Source organism: Neovison vison, chromosome X, assembly GCF_020171115.1.
Source record: "Neovison vison isolate M4711 chromosome X, ASM_NN_V1, whole genome shotgun sequence".
NCBI lineage: Eukaryota > Metazoa > Chordata > Mammalia > Carnivora > Mustelidae > Neogale > Neogale vison.
Genome location: NC_058105.1, coordinates 103,820,360 through 103,840,220, shown reverse-complemented (window position 1 = coordinate 103,840,220; position 19,861 = coordinate 103,820,360). Strand labels below are relative to the sequence as shown.

Sequence of the window (19,861 nt, the reverse complement as noted above, 5' to 3'; positions counted from 1 at the left end):
CTTGCCCTTTTTGATGATAGCCATTCTATCAATGTGAGGTCATTCCTCAGTGTGGTTTTGATTTGCATTTCTCTGTTTATTAGTGATGCTGAGCATCTCTTCATGTAACTTTTGGACATTTTCATGTCATCTTTAGAAAGAGTATCTATTCAGTTTCTCTATTTTAAAACCATATTGTGTTTTGCTACTGAGCTGTGTAAGTTCCTTATGTATTTTAGCTGATAACCCCCAAAAGATACATGGTTTGAAAGTATTTTCTCCCATTCTGTAGGTTGTCTTTAATTTTGTTAATTGTCTCTTTTGATGTACATCTATACTTTTTGGTTTGAAGTAGTTCTACTTATTTTTCTTTTGTTGCTTCTACATTGGTGTCGTATTGAAAATATCACTGCCAAGACCAATGTCAAAGAATATCCTCCCTGTTTTCTTCCAAGTTTTATGGTTTTGGGTCTTTTAAGTGTTTCACACATTTTGCATTAATTTTTTTTAATTTTTTAAATTTATTTTCAGTGTAACACTATTCATTGTTTTTGCACCACACCCAGTGCTCCATGTAATCCGTGCCCTCTCTAATACCCACCACCTGATTCCCCCAACCTCCCACCCCCCGCCCTTCGTTTTTCAGAGTCCATAGTCTCTCATGGTTCACCTCCCCTTCAAATTTCCCTCAAATCCCTTCTCCTCTCTAACTCCTGCTATTTGTTATGCTCCACAAATAAGTGAAACCATATGATAATTGACTCTCTGCTTGACTTATTTCACTCAGCATAATCTCTTCCAGTCCCGTCCATGTTGCTAAAAAAAATTGGTATTCATCCTTTCTGATGGAGGCATAATACTCCATAGTGTATATGGACCACATCTTCCTTATCCATTTGTCTGTTGAAGGGCATCTTGGTTCTTTCCACAGTTTGACGACCGTGGTCATTGCTGCTACAAACGTTGGGGTACAGATGGCCCTTCTTTTCACGACATCTGTATCTTTGGGGTAAATACCCAGGAGTGCAATGGCAGGGTCATAGGGAAGCTCTATTTTTAATTTCTTGAGGAATCTCCACACTGTTCTTCAAAGAGACTGCACCAACTTGAATTCCCACCAACAGTGTAAGAGGGTTCCTATTTCTCCACATCCTTTCCAACACATGTTGTTTCCTGTCTTGCTAATTTTGGCCATTCTAACTGGTGTAAGGTGGCATCTCAATGTGGTTTTAATTAGAATCTCCTGATGGCTAGTGATGATGAACATTTTTTCATGTGTCTGATAACCATTTTTATGTCTTCATTGGAGAAGTGTCTGTTCATATCTTCTGCCCATTTTTTGATATGATTGCCTGTTTTGTGTGTGTTGAGTTTGAGGAGTTCTTTATAGATCCTGGATATCAACCTTTTGTCTGTACTGTCATTTGCAAATATCTTCTCCCATTCTGTGGGTTGTCTCTTTGTTTTCTTGACTGTTTCCTTTGCTGTGCAGAAGCTTTTGATTTTGAGGAAGCCCCAGAAGTTCATTTTCACTTTTGTTTCCTTTGTCCTTGGAGACATATCTTGAAAGAAGTTGCTGTGGCTGATATCGAAGAGGTTACTGCCTGTGTTCTCCTCTAGGATTCTGATGGATTCCTGTCTCACATTGAGGTCTTTTATCCATTTCGAGTTTATCTTTGTGTATGGTGTAAGAGAATGGTCGAATTTCATTCTTCTACATATAGCTGTCCAGTTTTCCCAGCACCATTTATTGAAGAGACTGTCTTTTTTCCACTGTGTATTTTTTCCTGTTTTGTCGAAGATTAATTGACCATAGAGTTGAGGGTCCATATCTGGGCTCTCTACTCTGTTCCACTGGTCTATGTGTCTGTTTTTATGCCAGTACCATGCTGTCTTGGTGATCACAGCTTTGTAGTAAAGCTTGAAATCAGATAACGTGATGCCCCAGTTTTATTTTTGTTTTTCAACATTTCCTTAGTGCTTCGAGGTCTTTTCTGATTCCATACAAATTTTTGGATTATTTGCTCTAGCTCTTTGAAAAATATTGGTGGAATTTTGATCAGAATAGCATTAAAAGTATAGATTGCTCTAGGCAGCATATTCTCAGATCACAATGCTTTGAAACTGGAGCTCAGTCACAAGGAACAGTTCAGAAGGAACTCAAAGACTCGGAAGCTAAAGACCACCTTGCTAAGAATGCTTGGGTCAACCAGGAGATCAAAGAAGAACTGAAACAATTCATGGAAACCAATGAGAATGAAGACACTTCAGTCCAAAACCTATGGGATACAGCAAAGGCGGTCCTAAGGGGGAAATACATAGCCATCCAAGCCTCCCTCAAAAAAACTGAAAAATCCAGAACACAGCAGCTGTCTCTACACCTTAAAGAACTGGAGAATCAACAACAAATCAAACCAACTTCACACATAAGAAGGGAAATCATCAATATTAGAGCTGAGATCAATGAGGTAGAAACCAGAGATACAGTAGAACGTATCAATGAAACTAGAAGCTGTTTTTTTTTTTTTTAGATTTTTTTATGTATTTATTTGACAGTGAGAAATCACAAGTAGATGGAGAGGCAGGCAGAGAGAGAGAGAGGGGGAAGCAGGCTCCCTGCTGAGCAGAGAGCCTGATGCGGGACTCGATCCCAGGACGCTGAGATCATGACCTGAGCCGAAGGCAGCGGCTTAACCCACTGAGCCACCCAGGTGCCCCTAGAAGCTGGTTTTTTGAAAGAATCAATAAGATCGATAAACCACTGGCCACACTAATCCAAAAGAAAAGAGAGAAAGCCCAAATTCATAAAATTATGAATGAAAAGGGAGAGATCACAACTAACACCAAGGAAGTAGAAACAATCATCAGAAGTTATTATCAACAGTTATATGCCAATAAGCTAAGCAAACTAGATGAAATGGATGCATTCCTGAAAAACTATAAACTCCCAAAATTGAACCAAGAAGAAATTGACATTTTGCATTAATTTTTGTGGTGTAAGATAGGAATTTAATTGCATTCTTCCATATGATTGTCCAGTCTTCCCCATACCACTTATTGAAGAGATTTATCCTTTTCCCATTGGTTATCTTTGATTCTCTTGCCAAATGTTAGTTGACTGGACACATGAGGGTATATTTCTGGGCTCTCAATTCCTTCATTCTTCTGTGTGTCCAGTTTTATGTCAGTACCATATTGTTTTTATTACTACAGTTTTGTAATATAGTTTTAAATCAAACTATATTTGGGATGTGATGCCTCTGACTTTGTTCTTTGGCAAGATGGTTTTGGTCACATGGGGTCTTTTGAGGTTCTGCACAAATTTTAAGAATGCCTGTTTCATTTCTGAGAAAAAAATCCTTAGAATTTTGATAGGGATTGTAATGGCTCTATAAATGGCTTTGGGTAGTATGAACATTTTAAGACTATGAACTCTTTTGATCCATGAAAACAGGATATCTTTTCATTTACTTGTGTCTTCTTCAATTTCTTTTTTTTAAAGATTTTATTTATTCATTTGACAGAGAGAGAGATCACAAGCAGGCAGAGAGGCAGGCAGGGTTGGGGGGGGACAGGTTCCCCGCCGAGCAGAAAGCCCGATGCAGGACTCGATCCCAGGACCCTGAGATCATGACCTGAGCCAAAGGCAGAGGCTTAACCCACTGAGTCACCCAGGCACCCGCAAATTTATATTTTGAAATGGTTTCTACAGCTGAGATTCTGTGTGTACTGCCCTACTTGTGACAGTTGTCTGTGTTTATTTTATATCTACCAGCAAAGCCTAGAGTAGAACCACTCTAAGTGGGCTTAACCCACTGAGCCACCCAGGCGCCCCCTTCTTCAATTTCTTTCATTGAAGTTCTATAGTTTTCATAGTATAGATCTTTCACCACCTTGGCTAAACTTAATCTTTAACTCTTTTGTTTTTGATACTATCATAAAAGGGGTTGTTTTATTTCTTTCTCAGATATTTTGTTGTTATTGTACAGAAATATAACTCATTTCTGCATAGTTCTATACATTGATTTTGTGTACTGCAATTTTTTCCAGGATTTTATTTAAATTCTAGTTAGTTATCATATAATGTAACATTTGTTTCAGGAGTAGAATTTAGTGTTTCATCATTTACACAGAACACTCAGTTCTCATCACATGTGCCCTCCTTAATATCCATCAGGATTGTAGCCCATCCCCTGCCCACCTCCCCTCTAGCACCCTCTCTTTTTTTCCCCCTTCCCCTATGATGACCTGTATTTATGTATGTATGTATATATGTATGTATGTATTTAGACAGCATTCATGCACACGAGTGCAGCAGGGCAGAGGGAGAGTAATGGACAGAATCTTAAGCAGGCTCTGTGCTGGGCCTGGAGTCCCATGTGGGGCTCACTCTCACAACCCTAAGATCATGACCTGAGCTGAAATCAAGAGTCAGACGCTTAATGACTGAGCTACTCAGCTGGCCCATTTGTTTTGATTCTTAAAATCCACACAAATGAATTCACGTGGTATTTACCTTTCTGACATGTTTCACTTAGTATAATATACTCCAACTCCATCCACGTCATTACAAATGCCAAGACTTTATTCTTTTGGGTAACCAAAAAATATTCCACTGTATATATGTACCACATCTTCTCTATCTATCCATCAACCGATGGACATCTGGGCTCTTTCCATAATTTGACTACTTCCATACTGCAATTTTATTGAATTTGTTTATTAGTTACAACACTTTTTTGGTGGGGTCTTTAGGATTTTCTATGTAGAGGAAACATCATCTGCAAACAATTTTATTTCTTCCTTTCTAATTTGGATGTCTTTCTTTTTCTTTCCTAATTGCTTTTGTTAGAATTTCCCGGACTATGTTAAATAGCAGTGCTGAGAGTGGGCACCCTTGTCTAATCTTAGAGGAAAAGTTTTCTGCTTTTCACTACTGAGTGTGATACTGGCTGCAAGGTTCACATATAAGGTTTCTACTATGGTCAAGGGCATTCCTCTTATACAGAATTTATTAAGTTTTTATCATGAAAGGGTGTCAAACTGGCAGTTTTGTCAAATGCTTTTTCTGCATCTACTGAATGTATTTTTTTAATATTTCATTCTATTAATGCAGCTTATACAGTGTGCAGTATATTTTCATATGTCTTCATACCACTAATTAATATCCTTTAATTTCAGCTTGAACTTCTTTCAACATTTCTTCTAAGGTGGATCTAGTAATGATGAACTTCTTTAGCATTTGTGTGTCTATAAGAGACTTTATCTCTCCTTCATTTTTGAAAGACTACCTGGCCAGATAGTATTTTCTAGGTTAGCATTTTTTTTTCTTTTCTGCACTTTAAGTATATATCCTCACTCCCTCCTGGCATGTAAAGTTTCCGCTGAGAAATCCAGTGAAGACTTTATGAGGTTCTCTTGTAGGCAAAAAGTATGATAATGAGTATGGGAAACCTCATTAAAATAGTCATGAAGCCCTAAAGGGGGAGCTGTCACCCATGCACCATTCCCTGTGGCCTCATAACCAGCAGGAAGAGGAAGCTCTCTCCCTACCCCCTGAACAATTTGCTAAACAATGCCTGCAGCCAATGAGAAACCACCACATCCTTACCTCCTGGTCCAAACAATCTACCTGAACTTTACCCTGAAACCTAAAAAAAGCTGACCTTGCTTTGGTCTTTTCAGATGTGTCTATGTTTTCCCATAGCTTAATTGTTCCAAGGTGCGTCTCCTCTACTCTTCCCAAATGAGCTTATTTTGCTGATAAAATAAATGACTTTTTCATTTTTGATGTCTCTTGGGAAATATGTTTCTGAATTGATTTTTTTTTTTTTTTTTTGGTGACCTAAAAGCCTCATCAATTCATGGACGGTCAAATCTCTCTCCAGATTTGAGAAGTCTGAAGCCATTATTTCCATAAATAAGCTTTCTGCCCCTTTTACCCTTCTTTTCTCCTTCTGGGACTCTAATAATTCACAAATTACTTCACTTGATAATGTTCCATAGGGCACATACTTTTTTTTTCCCCACTTCTTTTTTTCATTCCCCTCTGACCAGACAACTTTGTAAGTCCTGTCTTCTACTTCACAGATTTTTTTCTTCCAGTTGATCCATTCTATTAAGGCTGTTTATTACGTTTCCCATTTCTTCCACTGTATTCTTCAGCACTCAGATATCCATTGTGGTTTTTTCTTCATGATTTTTATTTTTTTACACTTCTCATTGTGTTCCTTTATTGGTTTCCTAATGTAATTTAATAGTCTTTGTTTTTCTACAACTCACTGAATTTTCTTAGAACAACTATTTTCAACAGATTAGTGGCAGATCTCCATGTCTTTAATGTTGGTTACTGGAAAATTATTATGACCCTTTGGTAGTAGCATGATTCTTGATTCTCCATGCTCCTTGAAGTCTGGTAACACTGTCTTTGCATTCACTGTAAAAATCACCTCCTCTAGTCTTTACTACATGCCATCAGAAGAGAAATACCTTCTGTCAACACCACTAGGGATTCTGAGGCTATCTGAGACCCTCTATGAATATGACTGTTCCACAATTCTGGCTCCCTCTTGTGGCAGAATTCTTAAGCTTGCACGGCTTCTCTCTATCCTGCAAAAAACCAGACTAAAGGTATTGACAGCCTCCCTTTTCCTTCCCAAGACTGGTGCTAAATGCTTAGGTTTGTGGTCTCTCCAAGGCCTGAAGATTAAGGCCAAACTTCTGTGCATGCTCATTAGCTTCCTACAAAAGCTTGTCCTGGCCACCATCCACAGTATGCACTGGAATCCAACCACAGTTTTGGGATATATGCGGGGGTGTCATACAGGACACTGGTAGTGCTATGGGAAATTGGGGAGATCACTGGGCAGAGTGACCTCAGCAGCTGATAGGCAAAGCTTGTGAAGGAGTCAGTGATATTACTATGACCTGTACACTTTTAATACAATCCCCAGACCTGGTGGCTGTTCTTCCAGCTGCTCATTACCCCTCAGTAATGTAGCTCACAACTCAGTACTATGGATTGAGGAGAGAGAAATGTGCCTTTTTGGCAATGTCCTGCATAGCTAGGGAAGCTGGGCACTCACTCACGGTCTCACTTTTCCATGTGGGAGAAATCATGATTCTAACAAGGGCTTTCTTGACACGGAGCTATGCAGCCTTAGGGGGAGGAGTGATACAAGTAAAGCCAAACTTTTCCTTTTACCCCCTCCAATGCATCCATTCTTGGATTTTTTTTGTTGTTGTTCCAATAGTACATTGCATCTTCTCCAATAGACTCCTGGACTTCCACTAAGGCTCTCTTTTCCATGAATGATTGTCTAAGTCATTGTTCTGCATGGGCTACCAGACCATGGCTGAAGGGGGCTGGAACTGGTTAATGGACTACTGCAGGAAACACAGGCAGGACTGGGGTCTGTATGAATATTACTTCATTCATAGGTGAGCGAGACTCCTCCCAAGTACCTTGGTATATGGTGCTAGATTGCATAGTTCCCACAAAGGCAAAAGGAGATGAGAAGACGTGACTCAAGGGTTTTGCCTTGGATAAATGGAAAGATGGAGTTGTCACTTGTTGTTCTAGGAAGTCAAAGTAGCAGATTGAAGAGTATGTAAGGAATTTGGGGTACATGCTAGATTTAGTTTGTCTATTCATCAATATGGAGGTATTGAGTAGGGAGCTGGATATGCAGATCTAGAATTCAGGAAAAAGGTCCAGATTATAATAAAGTTGTTGAAGCAACAACTTATAGATAACATTTAAAACCATAAAGCTGAATGAGTTTACCTAAGGAGTAAGTGGTGATAAGGAAGAAAAGCCCAAAGACAGAGCCCTGGAATTATTTCAAGTTTAGAGGTCAAGGAAAAGGAACCACCAAAGGTATTAAGAGTGGTCATGGAAATTCAAGGCAGACTAAGAGAGAACTAACAGAAAGTGATGACACAGAAGCCAATCAAACAAATATAAAGACTAAACAATGGTTTTGATAATCTGAATTTACTGGTGACGATGAAAAAAACTGTTTCAGTGTAGTGATGAGGATCAAAGCTTGATTAGGGATCATTCAAGAAAGAATTGGATGAGTGGCATGGAAAGAGTTTCTATAAAGGGGAATGGATATGGAGAGGTGAGGTGGAGGAAATGTGAGGCAAAGGGGGTTTTTTAAATTTTATTTTTAAGTAATCTCTACACACAATGTGGGGTTTGAACTTAGAATCCCATGAGCAAGACTCATATGTTCCACCAACTGAGCCAGCTCACTCCAAATGGCTATCTTTTCTAATGGCAGGAGATATTAATGGCAGCGTAATTCCCTACCGATGGAAATGATTCAGTAGAAGAAAGAAATATATTTTTGATGTAGGAGGAAGGAAGATTTCAATAGGTGGCATAAAGTCTGTGTGCTGAAAAAAGAGGATGGTATCCAACATATAAGTGTAAAGGCTGGCCTTATGGTTGCCTGGGTGGCTCAATCAGTGAAGCATCTACCTTCGACTCAGGTCATCATCCCAGAGTCTTGGGACTGAGTCCCGGATCAGGCTCTCTGATCAGTGGCGAGTCTGCTTCTCCTTCTACCCCTCCTCCCTGCTCATGATCTCTCTCTCTCTCTCTCAGATAAATAAATTAAACCTTTATTTTTTTTTTAAAAAGTGGACATGCTGGCCTTAGACAGAAGCACAGACAGGTCTCTCAAATTAACAATGTGAAAATAGAGTCCCTGAACCCACATGCAGGTCTGTGGGAGAGTGTGCAAGTACTCTTCTGAATGTTTCTATTTTTTTCAGTGAAATGGAAAGCAAGTGAAAAAGAAGGAGGAGGAAGTGGAGGAGGAGGAGAAATAAGAAGCTTGTAAATTGCCATAGAGCAAGGAGGGAAGAAGAACTGGTAGATATCTGAACCATCTGTGAAAAACATTCCTTAGAGGAGTGGGGCTATGAATGCATTGGAAAAATGTAACAAGATTACTAGTCAGCACCAAGGGGCTACTTGAGGCTTGCATTCTTGATTTCCAAGTGATACTACTCAGCACCATATGTGTTTCCTTAAGCCATATTTACTCTTCCCAGTGCAGGCACAGCATCATCAGGAAAGTGAAACTGACCTACGTAGGGTGCTGTCACATGGATATGTTACACAAAGACAGGAGAGGACAAAGGAGTTGAGAGAAAACACAAGGGGTGCTTTTGATGATGGATTACAGATAACCAGCATATAGCACATGGCCTCTCTTAAGTAAGAAAGGACAAAGAGAAGAGCAAGTGCTTCTCTAATCAGAAGTTGGTAAAATTACTGAGTTACTCATTCCACTAAGATGGAAGAATTTTGAGGCTGGAGTACTATGGGAATGAGTTGGAAAGGAAGATACTGATTACTGCAGAGTGGAGTACCTGAGTTTGATACTATGGAGAAGTGCTTGGTAATGACAACGTCTACATTAAGAGGCTGGGAATGGGCAGCTGAAGAGTAAATCACTGGAAGAGCTAGCAAAGACCTGAGGGCTTAGGAACTGGAAGCATCATCTGAGAAGATTCGGAAATCTCCAAGAATTTGAGTAAGCCAGCTATTAAAATATTTAAGAAATAATAAATAGGGACCCAGGGATCTGTGGATGATTACACCTAAAAGCCGTATTGAGTGAAAAAAAGTCAGATTTGCAAATTATCAGAATGGCATCCTTCTAATTTCTCAATCCAGTGTTTCTTGGTAACTATTTATTATAAATTTATAGCTACTATTAATTAAAATATATAATTATGTACTATTTACTTAGAAATGACACATACTTTATAATTTTATACATGCAAGTTTATGTCTATTTCATGTCCATTTATTTTATTTACCAAGCTTGTACATAGTGGTTACTCTGTGCCAGGTACTAGCCTACACACTTTACAAAAATTAACTCATTTGGGGCACCTTGGTGACTCAATCTCTTGAGCGTCTGACTCCTGATTTTGGCTCAGGTCATGATCTCAGCGTTGTGGGATAGAGTTCCCACGTCAGGCTCTGTGCTCAGCAGGGCATCTGCTAGAGGATTCTCTCTCCGTCCCCCTCTGCCTCTGCCCCTCTCCACTCTTTCTCCCTTATTCTCTCTCTCAAATAATTAACCCATTTGATCACAAAATTCTTTTAAAGTAGGTGTTAATATCATCACATTATAAAGACTGGGAAACTGAAGCACAGAGAGAATAAGCAACTTTTTCAGGTTCACACAAGTAGTTTTTGGTGGGGGTAAGATCTAAACCGAGGAAATATGGTTCCAGAGCCCCGGTCTAACACAATATGTTTTGCCTCTCTACCCATAAGAAATCCTTTTCCATCTGTAAGAATTTCAAATTTTATTAGTCATGCATTTCAGGGAAGTGGGTGGACAATATTTTCATTGTGAGATAGGAGTTTTCTTATATACATGATATCTTTATTTTGCATAAATAGTTTATATGCCCAGTTCAAGTATCCCACTTGAATTCCAGATACATTTCTGATTATCTACTTCTCCAATAAAAACATGAACAAAATGGAAGTATTTTGTTCAGTTTTGTTCCTTCCTTACTCCCAGTCTTTCTTTCATTAGGTAAAGGCACTATTGCCAACACTGTCACTTTAGACAGGAAACTGAATGCACTTTGATTCCTCCTCTCAGCCTCCCAACTTGAGGCAAGCTCTCTTTACCAACAAATATGCCATTTCTCACAGGATCTGATCAAATGAAGAAAGTAATGTATCATGTTAAAAAAGGAATAATGGTCAAAGGTAGGCATGAGTGTAGAGGCCCTGATAAAAAAATATAACAAGAACTTGCTTAATTGTCAAAAATAAGAAAAAAAAAGACTACATTACATAAACATAATGTCTGACACACTAGTGAAGTAAGCTTGCTGGAGACAGACTCTGGAGGACAGAGTTTCAACAAACTTTGTGTCCCACAAGCATTTTGGTCCAGTCTGCCCAAAATAACATATCTCTTCCACATGTTAATTACTGTATAATGGGAAAATAACAGATAACTAAAAATAAACAGTAATGAGAGAGCAACAAGTATTGAAATCATCTCCATCTCTATGGAAGAACTTGGAAAAATACTGGAAGAGGTTGGATCATGTCACAAGAGGATTATGTATTTCAAATTCTTTTATGTCTCCGGACCTCCACTAATGCCCTCCCTGTTCTTTGGCAGTATTACTTCCTACCTGGACAACAGCAACATTCACTGCTTCCACTTGTGCCCCTTCAAGCTATTCATCATACAACAGAGTATAGAGCAAAGTTTTCAACACTTACTTTAGATGATGCCACTTCTCTATCTAAAAGCCTAATAGCTTCCCAGTGCACTTGACATGCATACTAAATCTTCACTGTGACTTAGGAGACAGTTCATGACTTCTTTCCCACCAGCCTTCTCCTGGTTCATGCTGGTCCACTTAGAGGCTTCCCTTATGCATGAGGGAAGCCTCTAAGTGGCTCATGTATGCTCACTCTTCTTCTCTCTTCTTCTCTCCCACCTTGGTCATTTCACCTACTTCGTTCTGTTTCCAGATTTTCCCTTGTCGCCTAGGGTCCAGGCTCTTTGCACTTATCAGGCTTCAACTTTAATTCCACCTCTTCAGAAAACACTTTCTGGAAGACCCAATAAAAAGCAGCTTCCCTGCTCCTTTAGTCTCATTCAGGGCATTCTTATTGCTTCTTTCAGAGCATTTATCAACATTAAAATTGGGCATCTGTGTGATATTATGTTAACTCACTTACTTTCCATCTTCTGTACTAAAATATACCCTCCATGATGATAGATATTTATTATGTTTATTTTCTTCCAACTTACATCTGTTATAAAATGTTTAAAAATACATACTGAAGTAAATATTCTAATAAGTAATGAAGAAATAGTAAAAATGTCTAAATAAATTATTTGCATACATATGATTAGTTTCCTTAATAACTATATAACACAATAATGTAAAGATATGCATAATTATGAAACTCCTTCCCTCCCTCCCTTCCTCCTTTTGAGTATGGTTCACTAATTTATTAGTTATTTTAATAATGATTATCCTTTATTTAAGAAATAACTAAAATCTTGATTTTTTTTTATTTGACTACAAAACTTTCAGAATTTAAAATGTCAACCATCTTATACCTACAAAATTAAATCATGGGATCTCAAAGTATCCCTAAGTGTATCAGGCATTTGGGCAATTTTGTCTCTAATTTATGTTTTTTTTCCCAGACTCTGTCATCTAAAAACAAATGAGTTAATTTTAGCCCAAGAAAGAACATCACACCCCATTTTGTGTGTAGCCATTTCTGTAATGCATAGATCGATATTTCTTTCTGGTTTCCTCTGAAGCCCTGAATTGGGCCCAGCACCCAAGCTTGGCTTCATTGCTTGGGAAGACTGTATTGCCTTACTTGTCTTCTTGAATGCATGACACATGCTTAAAGAAGCATAGGTCTTTTGGCGGTAGTGTCAGAGCATTGCACAGTGTGATATTCCAAGGAGACCCACAGAGATGTCAAGCTTTCTAGAATGGGATGAAACCATGGATGGGATCTAAAGAGTTTTTGTTACACAGCTGGCAAATTTTACAACACTTCCCTTAAGTGACAAGTCTGTGGTATATTTTATAGTATAAAGAAGGTCTTAAACAAGTACATTTCAAGACCAGAGATACTTTAAAAATTATACTTCTCCAACATGTAAAAACTTTGAGGTCTCAGTAATATTGTTGACTTTATACATCTTTTTTGCTGTTGTTTTCCCTCTTGCTCTAAATTGGTGTTGTTCTTTCTATTCATCCACTAGAAACATTGAACAAACAAATACCTTTCATATGGGCCTTCCAGGAAAATATAAATGGTATAATCTATTATCTAAGTAATATTTTTTCCCTGAACATTCCTTCTAGAACTGGCTTACTCCAGAGAAGACTGCATGCTAGCTGACCCAGGGCTATCTTGTCTGTGACTTAATAGAACTGTTGAGAATTTGCCAGTAACAGTATTAGCTGGGTGACTTCCCTTGCCTTCTCCTTTTTAAAATTCTTCCCTTTTTCAAATTTAGTGTTTGCCTTGTGGCATGATTTCTTTTCAACTTTTCAACTTTGAAAGGTTACTTAGAAATAACCAAAGACTGACTGCCTGTAATACACATAAGATGAAACCTCTCATTAACTTTAAAAAGCTACTGGTGTATTGAACAATAATCACTGCTTCAGGTCAAAATTTCATCTTTTGAATAAGAAGTATTATATATATGGTACTTGCATATATAATATTTACTTTTCCATAATGTAATCTTGAAATTGAAAATCCATGTCTATAGAACATTCTGCTGTATAAAAATAAGGACCTCGGATGTGATCGTAGAGTTATTTTGTGTTTTATTTCCCCCACTGAGATTTTAACTATTTCCAATCTTAATTCATTTACTGAAATAAATATAATGAAAAAGCCAAGCTTGCCTATCTTAATAATCAGAAGTGAAAATTATCATATTTGTACATACACATAGATGAGTCATTCATTTTATCCCTGCACGAAGTCTACAAGGTTAAAATGTGTTCTGCTAATCCAATTACTATTATAAAGTTATGCACTGGAGAAAACATTCAATGAAAATCATGCCTGAAAATAGGACCCAAGACCTTACCGTTCAGCATGTTCATTCTTCAAGAAGGTCATCTTAGGATTCCAGTAAAATGAAGAAATACTATTTAAAACTGCTACTCTAATAGTGTTTTTTTTTTAATAGTAGACAAAGGCTAGTTTGAACTCACTAGACTTTAAAGCATCAACATACTCAGAGATTAAACTTTCCAAAAGGGCAGTAGTCAAGGGAGACATTAAAAAAATCTAACTTAATTAAGTAGAGACAAGGCACAGTGAAAGAAGCTGTTCGTACCTGGCGACACACATAATCCCACTGAGTGTTAAGTTCTCGGAGTTCTGTCTCAAGGCTGCTGGCAAACTCCGGCTCTGCCTCAGTCTTCAGCTTTTGTGCACCTTCATTGACACTGTTGAGACTGGGCTGAATCGTCTGAATGTCATTGACTAAAAGCTAAGGAAATAATTCCACGTAAGCTAAAGCAAATGTTGCTATAACATACTAGAAATGCCACATAGATGGGAAACATATAATCCATATAACCAGGAATCAGGACATTACCCATGAATTCAAGCCTTTCTTTCTTAAAAGAATGTAAAGAATCTAAACTCTGATACACACCCACCTATAGATATAGACATATCTATCTCTCAGCCTTGCCAACACTGTTCAGTGGTTTTCCTGGTGTGAGTCAAGTAGGGAATTATCTATATTCTACTTAGATCAGACACAAAAAGAAAGAAATTTAATATTCCTTGTTAGAAAAATGTGTGAAAACGATGGGCTTTATACATTACTATTTTTGAAATTATTTTGGTTTTCAGATGCAAGATATTGCAGCAATTGTTTATAGCATGATGGGTGTGAAGGTTATTTGTAAGCTGGGTTTGTTTTCTTTTTTCTTAGCTTGTATTTGCAAAGAAGATTCTTTAAAGAGCTAGATTACTTTCTTTCTGCTACATGACAATGGTATATTGAATATTATTTCAAAAATCTGTATTGTGTAATATTATGTCCAGTGCAATATGCCTGGGCAGAGCAACACAGTATGACTAATAATCTGCAATAGGATATAACAAATAGCTCAAAGGCTTCTTTGCCTTTAGGTTAAACCATATTTCATAGTAAAATAATCTTCTGAGTTTTGAGTAAAAGATAATGACATTCTGTTCCTCATTTATTTAACCTGGTTTCTCAACATTGGTACAACTATCATTTTAGACCGGCTACTTTTTCTTGCAAGAGGCTCTTCGGTCTCTCTATGATAGAATATGTACAGAGCATCCCTGGCCTCTATCCACTACATACTAGTAGCATCAACCCCATTCCAGTTTGTGATAAAAATGTCTCTAGAGGTTGCTAAATGTCCCTCAGGGGAACAAAATCACTCTGGTTAAGGACCACTGATAAAATCAAATCATAACTTCCATATAAAAGTCTTCATATGATAAGGGTCATATAAAAATCTTACCCTGCACTGTTTCAGCTGTCTTTTTAGAATTTCTGGATCCCCAAGGGCAGGCCATTCCTCCTTCAGGAAAACATCAACTTCAGCCATCCATTTCTTCAGAGTTTTTATGTGATTCTGGAATCAGAGACCCATTTTAAGCCATACTGGGGAACACAATTCATCACAGTGATATTTATGAACACAAGCCCAGAAATAATTCCTGTGTTTGAAGGATGTCTCTAAGTAGCTCTTCAGGAAAAGAATATTTTTACTAAGACTGCATTTTTATGGTCTACAGTATGAGCACTGGTGTATGAAATCTGCTATTGTTAAAAATAAAAAATTACTACCAAATGTGGTTTTATGATGTTACTCTTGAGAACATTAAATCATATCCCCCTCTAGAGAAATTTTAAGTTACAAAACAACTCATGATAATACTAACAATGTGCCCTTACAGTACATAAAACAAACTATGAACAATAAACTCAATGTAATGGTGTCTTTATAGCCTCCCCTAAACCTGAACTTCCACAAATTGTTTTCTACAGTTGACAGTTTTAATAGTCCCTCCAGTTGGGAACTTCTCAGAACACAAGATTTTGTCATCTTTGAAGAGAAAACCTCTGATTTTAATTTCCTATTTGCCTGACCAGGTTGAAGTAATGATCAGGGAAAAAATGTTAACTTTTATCATTTATAAATAGCCAAGTACCTCCCATTATTATTTCACATATTGCATCCCCCCACTCCCTGACTGCTTTTTTTTTTTTGCTACTTTTCAAATGTGTGATTTCTGAGCTCCTTTATTTCCATACAGTTCAACTCTGCTGCCCAGATGTGCTATTTCCTCCCTTCTTAATTAAATCTCTGTTGAAAATGTGTGCTTCCCAGAAAGCTCCCCATTCAATTTGATTAATACTAATGCTTTTTAAAAGCATTTGACTAAATCTAAGAACTTCAGATTTCAACATCATCATCTTGCTCATATCTTTTTTTTAATTTTTTTTAAAGATTTTGTTTATTTATTTGACAGACAGAGATCGCAAGTAGGCAGAGAGGCAGGCAGAGAGAGAGAGAGGAGGAAGCAGGCTCCCTGTGGAGCAGAGAGCCCGATGTGGGACTCGATCCCAGGACCCTGAGATCATGACCTGAGCCGAAGGCAGAGGCTTTAACCCACTGAGCCACCCAGGCGCCCCATTGCTCATATCTCTTGAGTCTGGTTTCATATTTCTAAGATCTAGTTCAGATCTTATTATTGGCTCCTTGATTACCGCATTATCTCTTTTTGCTGTCTGTCTCAATCTTTCCCTACTCTAATCCATTCTCCACGTAGGTGTCAGTATTTTTCTTTACTCTGCCTTCTTCTTATCACAGTGATGCTTTGAAAACACAAATATTATCATCTCTCCCTCTTTAAAATTGCAGTAACAGTTCCAAATTCTTATTTTTTAAAAAAAATTTTATTTATTTATTATTTGTGTCAGAGAGAGAGAGAGAGAGAGAGAGAGTGCACAAGCAGGCAGAGTGGCAGGCATAGGTGGAGAGAGAAGCAGGTTCCCTGCCAAGCAAGGAGCCCGATGCGGGACTCAATCCAGGACTCTGGGATCATGACCTGAGCTGAAGGCAGGGGCTTAACCAACTGGGACACCCAGGCATCCCACAAATTCTAATTTTTAATTCCATCACCACTAGGTTGTAATTCATATTCTAAAGCATGGTATCTGGGATCATTATCTACTCCTAGATCATTTTTCTAATCACATACATTATTAATCTCCAAACATATTTTTGTCTCTCCAAGGCTGAATCCCTTCTGGCTAAGTGAAAATATGGCTTCATTGTGTGAGGTAACTTCTTTTCCTCTTTATCAGCTGACTGAATTCTACTTGTTCAAGGTGTAGCCCAGATAACCCATGTTCCAAGAACATTGCATAGCCCCTTTGCCCAGCTGATGTTGGATTTCTTTTCTGTCTCTTGCAGTAATGTTTGCCATACTCATTAATTTACTTCCTGTGTTGGCTGAATAATGACCTTGCTAAGATGTTCATGCCCTCATTCTTGCAACCTGGGAATATGGTCCTTTACCTGGCAAAAAAAAAAAAATACTCTGCAGATGAGATTAAATATTTTGAAATGGAGACGTTATTCTGGGCTATCTAGCCAGGCACAATGTAATTACAAGGGTCCTTATTAAGAGGGGGTCAAGAGTGTGACATATATAGAGAGAGGCCCTGAGATGCTGTGTTGCTCACCTAAATAGAGAAGATGCAGATATCAGGGGAGAAATGCCATTTTCCAGAAGCTAACAAGGATAAGGCAACAGATTCTCTGCTAAAGACTCCAGAAAAGACATAGCCCTATCCACTCCTTGATTTTAGCCCACTGCAGCTGATTTTGGACTTCTGACCTCCAGAACTATAAGATAATAAATTGGTGCCATGTTAAGCTACTAAATTTGCAGTAATTCATGACACCAGCAGTGGGGAACTAACACACCTATTCCCTTCTCTAGAATGTGAAATCCTTGTTGGCAAAGACCATGTATTTATACCCTCTTTAGCCACTTGTACTGGAAAAAATGGGTTTGCACATATGTGTGTGTGCACATATGTTTATATGCAGAGATATGTTCATATATATGTTGTACTTTACGGATTGTTTCAGGATTCGTTCTTTTGGTTTCTAAAAGGTAAAAACAAACAACAGCTAATAGCTGCACTGGGACGTCAACCAGAAGTATCTCGTTCATAATGCTTTTCATTATGCTATGATGCTGTCAAAGCATTAATATTCTTCACAATAATTCACCCCATAAGAGAGGTATTACCTATCTCAGTAAATATTTTAGGCTTTAGACTAGAATGTAATTGTTCATTTACCATTTCCAGCTTGGGTGATTAGGAGCACAGTGGCACTATTCAAATGAATTAAGTCAGTAGGAGCTGGTCTCCGGAAGGTAATGAGGTCAAATTTATAAGAACAATTATAGGCAAAATATGCAGATAAAATGATCTGACTATATTCCATGACAGATAACTTTTTATCTATTCATAAGCTAAGTGATATCTATATTTTAAAGAGTAGCCAGGCTAAAGGAGAGACTCGTTTTGAAAAATATTAAGCTAAAAATATATTTAAGTCCCATTAGTTCTTTTGGCAAAAAAAATAATTTTCAAGAAAATCTAGAGGGGGAAATCTTAACTACTGTTTTCTTAAAAGAAATAAGCAAGATACACTCATTTGAGAAAAATGGGTGTCTTTTGATCTTACCACTCACTTTGAAGAACTATAGAGGTTAAATTTCTATTAGCCTTTAAATTTTAGAACACATCATTAGGGGAGAAACAAGCCAGGAAAACAAATGAATACAAGAGTTCAAGCTTGGATTACCTGAATTTTTCGAAGTTTAGCCATTTGCTCCTCTAGCTTCTGGCAATGTTCAACCAGCTGGGAAGACAGCTTCTTCCAGCGGCCCTCAATCTCTTCAAATTCTGATTGATACTTCCGGCTAATATCAGACAGCGGTGCTTTCTTTGACATCTCTTTCACGGTGGTGCTGAGATAGTTTAGGCCACTTTGTTGCTCTTGCAGAGAGCGTTGTAAAGCCTCAAATTTAAAAAAAGAAAGCACATGTATACTAATGGATGAAAAATAAGTTTCATTGCACAGTTTCACTTACAAGTTTCACTTAAATGTATTTACACTGAAAGTGATGTGATTCAAACATCTAAAAATATAGATGATGTGCCATCAGTTACAGAATGATTAGGAGTAACTTAAATTCTGTTTACCCTAAGAGTAATTGCACAGAAATATTTTATTTAAAAATCTATGCCTCTTTTTAGGAACAATGTCAAAAATAATCCTAACTATATCTAAATGAACCAGAGTTCTAGCACACCTAATTGTATTGCATCATGTCTGGATATTAATATCTATATTTATAATATAGTTAGCGAGTTAATTCAATTACACCAAGACTTTATTAAGACAACTTCTAACACTCTCTAGGTAAAAACATAACTAAATCATATAGATAGATGGGATAACTGAGTAAGTTATCAGACAGATGGCCTACAAATGCCAATTAATTAAAGTTTCACATTTTTTACAAGACATTTTTTTTTTAGTGTTACAATGAAATTCTAGGATAATTTTAGGGAGAATTTCTAAAGTTGGTTTTACAATTATCCTGTGTAACCTATGCAATAGCTTATAACGGAATATCTATCTTTAGGGTTTTTTTACTTGCTATTTATTACTTTCTAGTTAAAAAGTAATAAAGGATCAAGATAAAACATGGAAAAGTTACCCATTTATATATGATTTTACATAAACTTTGTGTTTCTCTAACTATTGAACATGTGAATATATTATATACACACATACACAATCATTCCATCTTTTACAATGTGATCTATAATATTCCCCAAATATGCCAAATGCATACCTTTTATAGTTGTAGAATATGCCTACTTTGTGGTATTTTAATTTTTTTTTACTTTGCTAAAATTTTACTTCATTAAATTTGATTTATTATTTAGACAATATCTAGCATACATATAACTACATTTTGAGCTAGGTCTTTTATTTTTGTCTTTTCCCACATCATTAAATATTTTTCAAAAACATAAATTTTAATGGCGTCTCTGGTTCATTTAACCATTTCCCATTATTAACTCCACAAATTAACTTCTAATTTTCCACCTCTATAAATTATGTTTATAATCTCCCCATCTATCTATCTCCATCTATTTTTCTATTTTTTCATGTATTCTGATTATTGCTTAAGATATAGACTTCATGAAAATAGTATTCACATGGATAT

The 19,861-nt window shown here is 37.2% G+C and overlaps 1 protein-coding gene across 7 annotated transcripts in view; it reads right to left on the bottom strand.

The window, feature by feature from the left end:
- The window catches only part of DMD (dystrophin), a 1,990,807-nt gene that overhangs the window by 1,350,842 nt on the left and 620,104 nt on the right, over positions 1–19,861 (bottom strand). For all 7 annotated transcript variants that reach the window (XM_044235639.1, XM_044235638.1, XM_044235634.1 and 4 more), the window contains 3 exons: positions 18,424–18,639; positions 15,052–15,165; positions 13,878–14,033 (listed from right to left, as the gene is read on the bottom strand). In XM_044235639.1, coding sequence (XP_044091574.1) covers positions 13,878–14,033; positions 15,052–15,165; positions 18,424–18,639 — 486 coding nt within the window. The remainder of the gene's footprint in view (positions 1–13,877; positions 14,034–15,051; positions 15,166–18,423; positions 18,640–19,861) is intronic.